General features: G+C 27.4%; 3 protein-coding genes across 6 annotated transcripts in view; 2 read left to right on the top strand and 1 right to left on the bottom strand.

The window, feature by feature from the left end:
- LOC119575267 (dehydrodolichyl diphosphate synthase complex subunit DHDDS-like) overlaps positions 1–3716 on the bottom strand; it is an 8587-nt gene extending 4871 nt beyond the window's left edge. Inside the window, exon 1 of one of the 4 annotated variants that reach the window (XM_037922780.1) lies at positions 3571–3716. The gene's annotated coding sequence lies outside the window, so the exon portion shown is untranslated. Of the gene's footprint in view, positions 1–1619; positions 1778–3570 lie in introns of those variants that run through there. The other 3 variants (XM_037922777.1, XM_037922781.1, XM_037922779.1) reach the window with 3 other exon arrangements.
- LOC119575268 (bromodomain and WD repeat-containing protein 3-like) lies at positions 2492–6475 on the top strand. The gene is made up of 6 exons (XM_037922782.1): positions 2492–2899; positions 2989–3047; positions 3124–3153; positions 3328–3387; positions 5523–5673; positions 6189–6475. The coding sequence occupies exons 1-6, from the start codon at positions 2830–2832 to the stop codon at positions 6458–6460; spliced, it is 642 nt and encodes a 213-aa protein (XP_037778710.1). The 5' UTR covers positions 2492–2829; the 3' UTR covers positions 6461–6475.
- Positions 6476–6563: 88 nt separating this feature from the next.
- The window catches only part of LOC119575632 (bromodomain and WD repeat-containing protein 1-like), a 23089-nt gene continuing 14652 nt past the window's right edge, over positions 6564–15000 (top strand). The window contains exons 1-3 of the mRNA XM_037923262.1: positions 6564–6573; positions 6662–6690; positions 7160–7213. Of these exons, the coding sequence (XP_037779190.1) occupies positions 6564–6573; positions 6662–6690; positions 7160–7213 (93 nt within the window). The remainder of the gene's footprint in view (positions 6574–6661; positions 6691–7159; positions 7214–15000) is intronic.

Below are 15000 nucleotides of genomic sequence, written 5' to 3' on the forward strand. Positions count from 1 at the left end.
AAATATATATACATATATAATATATATATACATATACATGTATATACATATGCAAATATGCACACATTTTGTCACTTTAATCTTAAAATTACAATCCCCAAAAGCAGGCCATTAAAATCCTGTCACTGGAAAAAGGAAGTCTTCTGCCAAATTTCTATACACATTGATGGCTCTACAAATGTGCACCCATCAGGATCTGAGTTTGTAGACATGCTGACCTCACCTGATTTCACCTTTCCTTTAGTTTTTGAGTTTTGGGGAGGTTTTCAAAATGCTATTAATATTATATGAATGGTACTGTTTTCATTATAGCCATCATAATTATCATAATTAACATTATTAACATTATTAATAGCAATATATGACAAAATAGAATATCAAGGAAAATGTTAAACAGGTGAGGCAGTTATACTAGTAACTGACTCCATTCTGACAAAGTGCTTGTGGATCCATTTGTGTGTAAAGAAACGTAATAAAATAATCTAACGTAATAAAATAATCTCACAGTGGACACAGCAGGTCTATAGATGCTATTCACGGAAGCATTGGGTCAAAAATAACCTTGATTATTGGTCTACAAAAAGAGGGATAGACATTCAAATATACAATTTTATATATATAAAGATTACAAACGTGGTTTCAGTTAGAACCTCTAATAATCAAAATATTATTCAAAACCCTTCGACATCTGCAAAATTATGAATAATAACAACGGCTATTTCCCATTCTAAAGCAACCAAGAACATGAATGGTGGGTTTAAGAATCCTCGACTCATTCTCAAGAGCATATACCACATATCTGTCTGCTGATAATTAATTTCATGTTCTTCCTGAGGACAAATATGGCAATGAAGAGTACTTCTCCTAACATTGCAATAAATATGATACCTATACATAAGAATAACATATATTTCCTCAGGCAAATACAGTCTCCATATGATTTATATCATTATTATAAAATGAATAATAGAAAATAACTTGTAAATTCCCAGTTTCTCTGACAATTGTGTCTCCTATTCACTCTGGCGCTTGCATATATCCTTTTCCATGTAAAAAATGGTTTGTTGAAACTTAACCATTATCAAATAACTTACCTAAAATTATATAATCATACATACATACATAGCTATACATACTTGACTCCAAATTGAGGCTTTTATGGAGACATAAAAAGTAAAATCATGAAATCTAAATCACAAAACTCAACAGTGACATACATAAAAGCTTTTCTGTGACAACACAGCCAGGCTATCAAGAAAAACTAAGCAGCAATACTTGCATAGCGCTACAGGCAGAAAAAAAAAACTGCTAGTCTCATCTTTAACTACTCACAGCTTTATTAAAGAAAATTTTTTAACATGTGAAATACCGTTTTATATATATATATATAAATCTAAATAAAAATGCAAAAGGCTCCAGTTTTTTTTTCTTTCCTATTTCCACACAAAGCTCATTTGGACCAAATTAATGCAAATGATTATGGATCAAAACCATGTATTTCACACGAAATGTCACAAGTTAGTCCCTGGTTAAATCCTCGAACCGAACACTTCCCCAAAAACCTCTTACTCAAAATGAAACAAAACAAAAAAAAAACATATAAATAGATCACTTCTCACGTTATAAAGTACCTCTAATGACACTTCCTGCACGAGATATAGCTATTTTCCATCCAGCAAGAGAGATTACGGACGTCACACTCGAGAGACTCCCCGCATGACGTACACTCGTGACGTACCAGCTGTTGCCCCTTACGTCATCTGCCTCTCGTTTGCGCTAGAATGTAGCAAACTCAGCCCGTGTCGCTAGCCTTATTCCCCGTAAAGTCCAGTGCTTCACTCCTTATCAATCCTGAAGGTGCGACGAATCTCTGCAAACTGTATTTTAGCTGACTGGATGTCGGTTTATTCTCGTCGGAGTGCTTAGATCTGGTCTGGTCTTTGCTCCTGGCGCAGGTGGGACGTGGGTTTGCCCTTTGCAAGCGTGGCGGCAGAAAGCTTACTCATATTATGAAAATGTTGCAAACTTCAAACGTGATTCAACATGATCCAGCATTCATTGAGAAAAACGACCTGCATAATCAGTGTCTACTATTACACAGCAGCATATTGTTCAGCTGTTTTCACCACTACAGAAATGTTATTACCTATGATCGAAAACCATCATCTGTGCGCCATGAAGGCAAATAAGGCTGATATAGCAGGAAGGATAACTTTACAGTTCTTTTTTTTCTCTTAGAGGGCAAACATCCTAGCGCTAGAGAGAGCAAAGCAGCACAAAGCGCTAGGCATCTCACTACGCACCGGGATGTCAGGAAAGACATCAATTTCCTCACAATATTTTCCGCATACTTTAAGTAAAATTACCATATATTTCACGCGGGAACTAAGAAACGTCGCGAATTATGACGGCAGGAATGCAATCTGAGTAAATAGGAAACGCAAGGAAGGGGAAAAAAATCTTAAATTCCGCCATCGCGAAAATATAAGCGCCAATTTCTCTTGTTGAGAGCATACATTGAAGTTCGCGTTTGATATCACATCTGCTCTCTCTCATCCTCACCCCTCGAAACTTCACTGCATACAGTCAAATTCTCCTTCAACACCCCTTCATCCTCACAAACGACAAGATTTAACGTAGTGAGCTACGAAGAACGAGCGCAATCCGGGCTAAACCCGGGCACTACTTTGCGCGGCGGAGGAAGAGAGACGTCACACGCAGGGACGCGCAGCGGCTCACTCGCAACTCGGCCTCACACGAGTCGAAAATGCTGCTTTCGATAATAACCGAGTGACCTTTGAATTTCTTGATTTATTCGTACATTCTGCTATGGATGTGATACCTTCAACCTCACGGTGTAATAGTGCGGTGAATAAGCAATTTAGTGCCGTAGAAATCGGTAAGTTATTCGCGGAGGAAGGCTGTGAAATAAATATTTGAAAGAGAGATGAATTTCGCGGTTTAACGAAGAGTCTTTCTCTGTTGCAGAGCTCTACTATTTGATCAAAAAGTATTTATCGTCCGGTCCCTGCAAGAAAGCGTATGAGGTAAGTGTTGTTGATGATGCAGTGCAATATCTACCCGTGATCTAGCTGGATCTGACGAGTTTTCTTCCCGTTTCAGGTGCTGAGGGCCGAAATTGAAGAAAATCAGGTGAGTTTGAGATGTTGTGGCATCTGTCAGCTGACGGAACACGTGGTTTTGTGTACATTGTGAGATGCCGGTAGTGGGGGCGTGTGTGGGAGGGGACAGAACCCCCCCGAGTCACACATTTCAGGTGCCCCCCCGACCCCTATGTCATTTTCACGTTTTACTCTTTTTTCGCAGTTGCTACCGAAGAGATATGACTGGCTGGGCAACGAACATAGGAAATCACTCGATGAAGTGGTGAGTGCTGTGAAAAATCTGACCTCTATCCCCATCTGTACCCGCGGGAACCTCGGGGAATGGTGGGAAAGTCCGCGGGAAGCTGTGGTATAACATATATGTGAAATAAAGACATTGTGCAGCATTGATCATGGCCTGGCTGGAAGGTTTCGGTGAAGGAAAACATTTCTCCCAGTGGCGTACCTTGGCGCGGGTGGCGGTTGTTGACGTGCCAAATATTCATTTTTCCTTCTCCTTTCCCTCCCGCCTCGTTTCGCCGTCTGGCTCTGCGTTGCTTTTTATCATGGAGATACTTTACAACGGTTGAATAATTTTTGAAAAAAAAAAGTGTGTAGCTGAGAAGCAAATGGGAAGCGGTAAAATAGGAGATAGAAATAACTGTTTGGAATCTCGACTGGATGCGTGCCAGCCACACCAAGTGACGAAACTGGCGACCATTCAGATTCGCCGGAGAGCCGCCGCGGGAGCACAAGCTCGGTTCTCATTGGTCGGCAGACGTCGGCGGGGAGGGGCTTGCCGTAGGGATCAATATTGTGCAACAAGAGAAACAAAGAGGTTGCAAGCCAAGATGAGCGCTATTGGAAGGCGGCCAGACCACCACCACCACCTCCACCTCCCTTTCTCTCCTTCCCTCCCTCTCCCCCTCTTTGCTCTCCCTCCCTTTGTCCCAGCCCCCTCTTTGCTCTCCCTCCCTTTGTCCTGTCCCCTCTTCTGCCTTTCCCTCCATCCTTTACCCCCCACCCCCCTCCTTTCGCATTTTCTGCTCTTAGCCATTCTTCATTCCCTTCCTTTCCTTACCTTTCTTCCTCCATCCGCCCCATCGTCGTCGTCCTCCTCCTTCCCCTTCCCTTCCCCTTCCCTTCCCTTCCCCTTCCCCTTCCCTTCCCTTCCCTTCCCTCCCCTTCCCTTCCCTTCCCTTCCCTTCCTTCCCTTCCCTTCCCTTCCCTTCCCTTCCTCCTTCCTCTTCCCTTCCTCCTTCTCTTCTCTTCTCTTCTCTTCTCTTCTCTTCTCTTCTCTTCTCTCTTCTCTCTCTTCTCTTCTCTTCTCTTCTCTTCTCTCTCTTCTCTTCTCTTCTCTTCTCTCTCTCTCTTCTCTCCTCTCATCACTTTCCATCCCTCCTGCCCCTTCTCCACCTCCTCCTTCCCCTCCCCTTCCCTCCCCTCCCCTTCCATCCCTCCCCTCCCCTTCCCTCCCTTCCCCTCCCCTCCCCTCTTTTTCCCTCCTCTCCCCTCCCCTCCCCTCTTTACCTCCCATTCCTCCTCCTCCTCCTCCTCCTCCTCCTCCTCCTCCTCCTCCTCAATTTTTCCATTCCATATCTCCTCATTTTCTTCCTTATCCTTTTGTCTTCTCCCCTGTTCCCCATCTCACTTTTTTCCTCCCCTTTCTGCTCGTCTTCCCCCTCTTCCCACTTTTTTTCCCTCCCCCTCTTCCTCTTTTTCCTATCCATCTTTTTTGCCCATCCTCCTCTTGTCCCCCTCCTTGTCTTTTCCAGTTCCTCCTCTTGTCCCCTCCTTGTCTTTTTTCCCCCCCATCCTCCTCTTTTTTTTTTTTCCCATCCTCTTTTTTTCACTTCTCCTTTTCCCCTTCCTCTTCCCCCCTTCTATTCTTCCTCCTCCTCTTCCTCCTCCTCCTCCTCCTCCTCCTCCCCTCCTCCTCCTATCCCCCTCCTCCTCCTCCTCCTCCCCTCCTCCTCCTCCTCCTCCTCCTCCTCCTCTTCCTCCCCCTCCACCTCCAGCTACACCTCCACCTTCCCCTAGCCCCTTTCTGGGGCAAGGAGAATGATATTGTGATAGTCATTAGGGTGTTGATTTTCCTCCCACCCCCTACTTCTTTATATAGGCATTCCTTTTCTTAGTATATATAAACAACTGTAGTGTTGGCATCCAGCAGGCTTCCCTCTTATCCTGTAAAACCCATAAGTGTATATATATATATTTTTTTACTACCACTGTTTTGCCAATTCAAACATTGTAATGTGGACTTTTAATGTCAAAATCCCATGTGCAGTTTTAATGTATAACCTGTTACTGTCACCTTTTAACATTACAAGTATTTGGGTGTTAATAGAGAATCATTTTACCCTAGAATTTTCTGTCTAGTTTTCAGTTTTAATTAGTGTTTGCTATTGCCTGCAGGATCGTCAGCTTGGACATCTTAGTAATGACCACCTTCTGCGTGTGGTCTCCCGTCTTGGGCCTGCAATCAATCAGCTAGTCAAGCTTCCATACCCTACAGCTACTACGCTATTAGGGGCTGGTACTCAGTCATTGCTGCGCACAGAAAATGGTAAGGGTGATTAATTTAGGATTGTTCCATTATTACTTGTCACTACTGCCAGACAGGTTCAGGTATTTAAAAAATGATGAGTCTTTGCCATTGCTGTTGTATGAAATCAATGTAAGTAAAGTTCCATAAATTTCTTTGTCACTTCTTGTCTCGTATGTTTTTCTCTTTTTTTTATTATCTCGTTTTGTTTATGGGCATATGAAAGTTGTTTCCACTTTTTTATAACATGCTATATAGTGAGATTGATCTATAATTTGTTTCGAAAAAATAATTGCTTAACACTCCTTAAAAGATATATAGCATAAGGATGTGTGTGTGTGTGTATTTATGTATTTATATACATGCATACATGAGTCAAAACAGAAGTCATTCTGAAAGTCATAATTCTTAACATAATAAAAGTACATGTCCCAAAGTTTGGGAAAAGTATCCTATCTTTAGGTCTGATACTCAAGGTAGGCAAGATTATGAACTCCAGTTGATGAATAAGGATTATTAAACATTTCTCCCCACAGACCTGTACAAGAGTTACAAGACCCTGTCAGATGTAGTAGTTCGCCACCGTGGTTATCCCCCTCTTGAGCCAGTGCGGTATCTAGGGCCTCCCTGCCTCACACAGACGATCTTGGGAAGAGAACTTCAGGGTACCATCAACCAAAAACATGTGGTCACAAACAAGTTCTACAGCCGCATTCAGCTGTACTTCCGCTCAGTCGGACACCTTTCTGCGGTCTACTGTATGCTCTTTGACCGCACAGGAAAGTATGTTCACTTTAGATTTATGTGAAATTTAAGAGGGGTGTTTCATGGGGTGATTTCCATTGTCATAGGTACAGTAACTACTCCCTTATTTCAGCATGGGTTTCATTATATAGGGATTATTTGGAAATATGTTTCAAGGCAAGATGAGTGGCCTTTATGAATTTTGTATATTATTCTCACAGTTCATGTAATTTGCCATATTTAAACATTGATTTCCTTCATTCAGGTATCATGGAAAATATGATTCAAGGCAAAGTAAATGGCCTATATAAATTTTGCATATAATTCTCACAGTTCATGTGGCCCTAATGTCTGCCAATAAAATAAAATCCTAACAAATTATAAAATGATTTAGATAATTACATATGATCCAAAAATAACCTAGTTTATGCAGATTTTGTCTTGAAAAAGAGTTCAATATTCAGTATGAGCATATAAAGATCAACAAGCTTCTAAATACACCTATTTTCTAAATTTACCTGATGCAGTCATAAATACAATAAAGATTTGATTATAAACTGTTGACAGTATTAATACTTCAGCACTGGCATATATTTGCTTACTATCTCCAGCTCTCACTTCTTTGCTCTTTCACCCTCTTCCACCACTAATCTGATATACTGTGTAGCATCTCACTATGACTAATGGCTTTAGACTGGACTTATGAGTAAGTTTTGAGAATGAGCTGAACTGCAAGGCTGTGAATCACATGTTTACATCACAGGGATCTGTGACAGGCAAGGGCCTCTGCTGCAGCCTTCACAAGATCACTTTCACTGTAGTTTTATGTATAGATAGACTATCTTCAATGATACCTGAGTGCTTTCTAAAATATATATATTTTTTGCATTAATAAACCCATAAAGACTAGTTTTAATACAACATCACTAATACTAGACAGAACAGAGTGCACAAGACTTCTGAACCCAAACAGGGGGGGGTTTTTAAAACCCCCTTTTTTACAAAAAGAAAAAGGGGGGGTTAAACAAGACCCCCCCCCCCCCCCCCCCCCCCCCCCCCCCCCCCCCCCCCCCCCCCCCCCCCCCCCCCCCCCCCCCCCCCCCCCCCCCCCCCCCCCCCCCCCCCCCCCGCAGGATTTGGGGGGTTTTTTTTTTTTTTTTTCCCCCCGGGGCCCCCACCGGGGGTTTTTTTACCCCCCCTCTTGAAAGGGGGGGCCCCCCCCTTTTTTTTGCCCGGTTTTTTTTTTTTTTCCCCCTTTTTAAAATTTTGGCCTTTCCCCTTTTTTTTTTTTTTTTTTTTTTTTTTTTTTTTTTTTTTTTTTTTTTTTTTTTTTTTTTTTTTTTTTTTTTTTTTTTTTTTTTTTTTTTTTTTTAAAAAGAAGGAAAAAGGTTTTTTAAAAAATCTTTTTTTCCCAAAAATTCCTAACCCTTTCCTTATCCTTTCCCCTTTCGTATTTCTTTCCCAAAATTTGCCCTTTTTATAATTTTTTTTCTTTCCTATTTTTAAACTTTTTTTCCATTTTCAAAATTTATGATTTTTAAACCCTATTTCCCCTTTTTTATTTTTCTCATTAAATTTTTTAAAAACCTTTTCCTTCTTATTATTTTCCCCCCCCCTTTAATTTTCTCTCCCCCTTTTCCCTCTTTTTCCCTCTTTTTTTTTTTCCATTAAAATCCTTAATTTTTTTCCCTTAAAATCCTTTTCTAAAACCCCCTTCCTTTTTTTTTTTTTTTTTTTTGGTTAATTTCCCCTTTTATTTTTATTTTTCCCCACTTTTTTTTTTTCACTTTCCCCATTTCTTATACTGTTTTTTTTCCCCCTTTTCCCAAATCCTTTTTTTTTTTTTTTTTTCCTTTCCTTTTTTTTTTACCTTAAAATACTACAAATTTTTTTTTCTATTCTTGTCTTTTAAATTTTTTTTAAAAACCCTCTATTTTTTTCCCCCCCTTTCTTTTTTTTTTTTTCCTTTTCTTTCCTCCCAAAAAAAAAATTTTTTATTTAAAATTTTTTTTTTTTTTTTCTCCCTTCCCCCTTTTTCCTTTCCCCCCTTTTTTTTTTTCCTTCCTTTAAAATTTTTTATTTCTATTTTTTAAAATTTCCTCTCCCTTTCTTATTCCCTTTTTTTCTTTTTAAAATGTTTTTGGTTTTTTTTCCGCTTTTCATTTTTGAAAATTTGGGCTTTCTTCCCAGTTTTTTCCCTTTAGTTTTTTTTCCCCTTTTTAATTCTTTCTCCTTCCTTTCCCTCTTTTTTTTTTCTCCCCTTCCGTTCTTTTTTTTTTTAATTTCTGTTTCCTAAAAAAAAACCCTCCCCTTTCCCTTTCAATTTTTTTTTTTTTTTTTTTTTCTTTTAATGTTTTTTTTTTCTTTTTCTTTTTTCTTTTCACTTTTCCTTTCCTTTTTTTTCCCCCCCTTTCTCTCCCTTTTTTTTTATTTTTTTTCCCATTTTCATTTTATTTTTCCTTTATTTTTTTTTATAACTTTTTAAATATATTAAAATTTTTATAAACCCCATTTTTATTTTTTTTAAAAATTTTTTTTTTTTTTTTGTTATTTTTTTTAAAAAAAAAATTTTTTTTTTTTTTAAATTTTTTTTTTTTTTTTTTTTTTCTTTTCTTTCTTTCAAATTTAAAATTCTAATTTTTTTTTCCCCTTCCTATTTTCCTCCCTTTATTTTTTTTTTCCCTCCTTTTTCTTTCTTTTTTCCTTTTTTTCTCTTTTTTTTCTTTTTCCCATTTCTCTTTTTTTTCTTTTTTCTTTTCTTTTAAAATTCCCTTTTTAAAAAATTTTCTATTTTTTTAATTTTTTAAAATTTTTTTTTTTTTTTATTCTTTTTCCTTTTTTTTTTTTTTTTTATTTTATGTTTTTTCTAAATTTTCCTTTTTTTTTCCCTCCTCCTCTCCTCTTCTCTCCCCCTCTCTCCGCCTCCTCTTTTTTTTTTTTTTTTTTTTTTTTTTTCTTTTTCTTTTTTTTTTTTTAATTTTTTTTTTTTTTTTTTTTTTATTTTATTTCTATTTTATTTTTTTTTTTTTTTTTTTTTGGGAATTTTTTTCTTTTTTTTTTTTTTTTTTTTTTTTTTTTAAATAATTATTATTATTATTATAATTTTTTTTTTATTTTTTTTTTTTTTTTTTTTTTTTTTTTTTTTTTTTTTTTTTTTTTTTTTTTTTTTTTTTTTAAAATTTTTTTTTTTATTTTTTTCTTTTTAAATTTTATTTTTATTTAATTTTATTTTATTATCTTTTTTTTTATAAATTTTCTTTTAAAAATTTTAATATATATATATATATAAAATATATATTATATATTTTTAAAATTTTATAAATTATAATATATTTATTATATATTTTTAATATATATTTTATAGTATATAATATATATATTTTTATATATATATATATTATATATATATAAAAAACGCCCCCCAATTTTTTATTTAATTATTTTTTTTAATTTTTTTTTTTAATTTTTTTTTTTTTATTTTCTATTATTTTTTTTTTTTTTTATATATAAAAATTTTAAAATTTTTAAATATATATATTATATTATAATATATTTATATTATATATAATAATATATAGATATGTTTTTATTTATATTTTTATATATAAATTAATATATATTTAATATATATATATATATAAAATATATATATATTATATATATAATATATTAATATATATTATTTATATTATATATATTTAATAAATTTTTAAAATATTTAATATATATTATTATATAAATATTTATATATATAAAATATTTATTTTAAATTATCTTTAATTTTCTATATTTTAATTTTATATTAAATATAATATATTTTATATAAAATATATATATTATATATAAATATATATATAATATATATATTATTATATTATATATATAATTATAGATTATATAAAAAATAATATATATTATAAATATTTTATATTAATTTTAATATAATTATATATATTGTATATAAATATTTAATTAAATATATATATAATTTTTTTAAATATATTAAAAATTTATATATTTTATATTATATATATATTGTATATATAATATATATTATAAAATATATTAATATATATATATATATATATATATATATATTTATATTTATATATATCATATTATTTATTATTATTTTTTTTTTTATAATATTTTTTTTAAATTTATATATTATATTTTAAAATTTTTTAATTATATATATTATAATTTTTTTTTTTAATATATAATATATATAATATATTATTATAATATATATATAAAATATTATATATATATTTATATATTTATATATATTATTATTAAAAATAATAATATATATTTTATTTTTTTTTATATTTTAATATATATTTTAATTTTTTTTAATTTTTATTTTTATTATTTTAAAATTATACTATAAAAAAAATAATATAAATTTATATTTATTATAATATATATATTATAAATATATTATTTATATAAATATTATTATTTTAGTTTATATATATTATTTATATATTATATTTATTATTTTAAATTAATTTTCCTTTTTTTAGGGTTTAAAATTTTTTTAATTTGTAATTATTATTATATATATTTTTTATATATATATTTTTTTGTTTTTAATATATATAAAATATTATTATTATATATTTTATATATATATTTTAATTTATTGTTTTTTGTATATTTCATATATTATTTTATATTTATAAAATTTAAAATATATCTTATAATTATATTTTATCTTATATTTATTAATATATATTTGTTTTTGGGGTTCATATTTTTAAAATATTTGATATATATTATATTAATATATATTATATATATGTATATATATCAATTATATTTTTTAAATATTATATAATTATTATTATTTCTATTATATTATTATATTTTAAATATAGTATATTGACAAAATTTTTATATTTATATATAATATTTTTATATATTTTAATATATAATTATATTATAATATTTTTTATTTTGGGTTTTTTTATTATATTTATTATTATTTTTTTATTTTTTTTAAATTTTCAAATTTTTTTGTATATATATAATAATAATTTATCCTTTATTTTATAATTTTATATTTATAAATTTAATATTTTTGTTTGATTTTTTTATATGTTATATTTTATTTATAAATTTTTTTAAAAATTTATATAATTTTTAAATAATATTTTTTAAATAATTTTTTTTTTTTATACTTTTTTAAATATATTTTTATTAAAATATATTTTTTTTTCTGTTTCCCATACTTTTTTAGTTTTTTTATTTTTTTTTTTTTTTTTTAATTATATTTTTTTTTTTTTATATTAGTATTTTTTTTTTTTTCTTTTTTAAATCTTATTTTTTTTTTTTTTTTTTTTGTTTGCTTTGTTTTTTTTATTTTTTTTATATTATTTTTTTTTCTTTATATAATCCATTAAATATATGTTTTTGGTTTTTTTTTTGGTTGTTTTTTTGTGCCCCCCTTTTTTTTTGGGGTTTTTTTTTTTTTTTTTGTTCCTTTTTTTTCCCTTTTGTTTGTTTTTTTTTTTTGTTTGTTTTTTTTTAATATAAGAAAAAAAATTATTTTAAAAAATATATTAAATAAAAAATATTATATGTATATATATTTTGTTAAAATAATATATTTATAAATATAGTTAAAATGTTTTAACATAATATTAAAACTTTAAAACATATATATACATACATAAATTTATATATATAAAATTATAATATATATAATAATATTATATTTATATAAAAAATTTAAAATTATAATTTATAATATAATAATAAAATATAATATTATTAATAAAATTAATATAATATAATATATATGGTTTTTTTTTTTTGTGTTTTTTTTTTTTTTTTATTTTTTTTTTTTGGGGGTTTTTAAAATTATTATTTTTTATTTTTTTTTTTAATTAAAAATTTAATTTTTTTTTAATTTTATATTAAAATTTTTAATAGAATTAAATAAAAAAAAAAAAAATTTTTTTTTTTAAATTTTTTTTTTAAAATTTTTTTTGTATTTAAAAGTTTTTTTTTTAAAATTTTAATTTTTTTTTTTTTTTTAAAAATTTTTTTTTTTTTAAATTTTATTTTTTTTTTTTTTTTTTTTTTTATTTATATTTTGTTTTTTTTTTTTTTTTTTTTTTTTTTAAAATTAATGTTTTTCTTTTTTTTTGTATTTTTTATTTTTTTATTTTTTTTTTTTTTATTTTTGTTTTTTTTTTTTATTTTTTTATTTTTTTTTTTTTTTTTTTTTTTTTTATCTTTTTCATTTAAAATTTATTTTCTTTTTTTTTGTTTATTTTTTTTTAATATTTTTTATTTTTATTTATTTTTTTTTTTTTCTATATTTTTTTTTTATTTTTTTAATTGTTATTTTTGTTTTTTGTTTTATTTTTTTTTTTTTTTTTTTTTTTTTTTTTATATAGGGGCCGCGGTGGCCAAATGGTTAGAGCGCAACTCAAGACTGTCACACGGAAAATTTTATTTCGGGGGTTCGGTCCCCGCCGCCCCGGTTTTTTCCCCTTTTGCAAGGAACTTCACCTCGATTGCCTCCTACCACTGGGGGGCCAAGCCACCCAAAAGCCGTCCCGGGTAAATAGAGATGGTGACCGTAAAAAACCGGGGGGATGGAAAGGGAAAACCACCCGCTCAAAATTGCTAAAAAAAATCATGGAGCCCATGAGTAAAGGGCCCACGGTGGCCAAAGGGTTAAGCGTGGGACTCAAGACTCTCACGACGGCAATCTGAATTCAAGGGTTCGAGTCACCGCCGCCACGTTTCCCCTTGGGCAAGGATTCCCCCGATTGCCTACCCAGCCACTGGGTGGCCAAACCACCCAAGTCAAGTGCTGGTCCCAACCTGGATAAAAAGAGAAAAACCAAAAGTACCACCGGCCCTACTGGAAAGAAAAGGGGCCCACCACTACCCCCAAGGCCCCAAAAAAAAACAAATAAACATGTGACCCGGCGGGTCAGACATAACCTACCGTTAAAAAAAAAATATATATATATATATAAATATATAAAATTTTTTATAATATATTTTTTTTAAAATATATATAATATATACTTTAAAATTATGTAATAAACATTATATACATATAATCTATGTTTATTGTATTATTATATATATTATTTTTTATTTTTACTATAAAATAATATTATATATATATTTATATATTATATTTTATTTTAAAAAATTTTTATATATTATATAATATTATAATTATTAAAATTATATATATAATTTTTTAAAATAATTACAAAAAATTATAATAAAAAATAAATATATTAATATTTTAAAATATATAATTAATTTTAAAAAAATAATTATTTTTCTTTAAAAATTTTTTATTTTTTTTAAAAAATTAAAATAAATTTTTTTTTAAAAAAATTTTTTTTAAAATAATATTAATATATAAAATTTTAATAAAATATAAAATATATATTAATATTAAATATACAGTTTATCTTTATAAAAAATATATAAAATTTAAAATTATTATATATATATTATATTATATTTTATTAAAAAATATATAATATTAAAATATATATATAACAAAAAATAACTAATAAATTTTACATTAAAAAATATAATTTTTTTATATACATATATTATATATTATATTTTTTAATATATTATTATAATATAAAATTTTTAAAATATTGTATTATTAATTTTAAAAATATTATATTTTTATTTTAAAATATATATTTTAATTATATAATAAATTTATATATATTAAAATAAATTTTAAATATTATATTTTTAAAATTTTTTAAATTAAACTAAAAAAAATAAATCTTTAAACCCCCCAAAAATAAATTTTTAAAAAAATATATTATATTATATAATAATTTTATATATATAAAAATTTTTTTTTTATTATATTTTTTTTATAATATATTAATAAAAAAATTTTTTTTTTTATATTATTTGGTTTTTTTTTATATTTTATTTTTTATTTATTTATTTATATATAAATTTTTTACTTTTATATATTTCTCATTATTATTATTTTATTTTTTTTTTTAATTATATTTTAAAATTTTTAAAAAAAATTTTTATAAATTTTTAAATTATATTTTTTTTTTTTTTTTATATTTTTTTATTTTTTTTTTTTTTTTTTTTTTATGTTTTTTTTTTTTATAAATTTTTTTTTTTTTTTATTAAAATTTTTTTTTTTTTTGTTGTTTTTAAAAAAATTTTTTTCCTTTTTTTTTTTTTTCTTTTTTTTTTTTTTTTATTTTTTTTTTTTTTTTTTTTTTTAAATTTTTTTATTTTTTTTTTTTTAATTTTTTTTTTTTTAAATTTTTTAAATTTTCCCTTTTTTATTTTTTCTTTTATTTTTTTTCTTTTTTATTTTTTTTTTTTTTCTTTTTTTTTTTTTTTTTTTTTTTTTATTTTTTTTTTTATTTTTTTTTTTTTTTTTTTTTTTTTTTTTTTTTTTTTTTTTTTATTTTTTTACTTTTTTTTTTTTTTTTTTTTTTTTTTTTTTTTTTTTTTTTAAATTTTTTTTTTTTTTTTTTTTTTTTTTTTTTTTTTTTTTTTTTATTTTTTTATTTTTTTTTTTTTTTTTTTTTTTTTTTTTTTTTTTTATTTTTTTTTTTTATTTTT

Source organism: Penaeus monodon, chromosome 7 (assembly GCF_015228065.2).
Source record: "Penaeus monodon isolate SGIC_2016 chromosome 7, NSTDA_Pmon_1, whole genome shotgun sequence".
In the NCBI taxonomy this organism is placed as follows: domain Eukaryota; kingdom Metazoa; phylum Arthropoda; class Malacostraca; order Decapoda; family Penaeidae; genus Penaeus; species Penaeus monodon.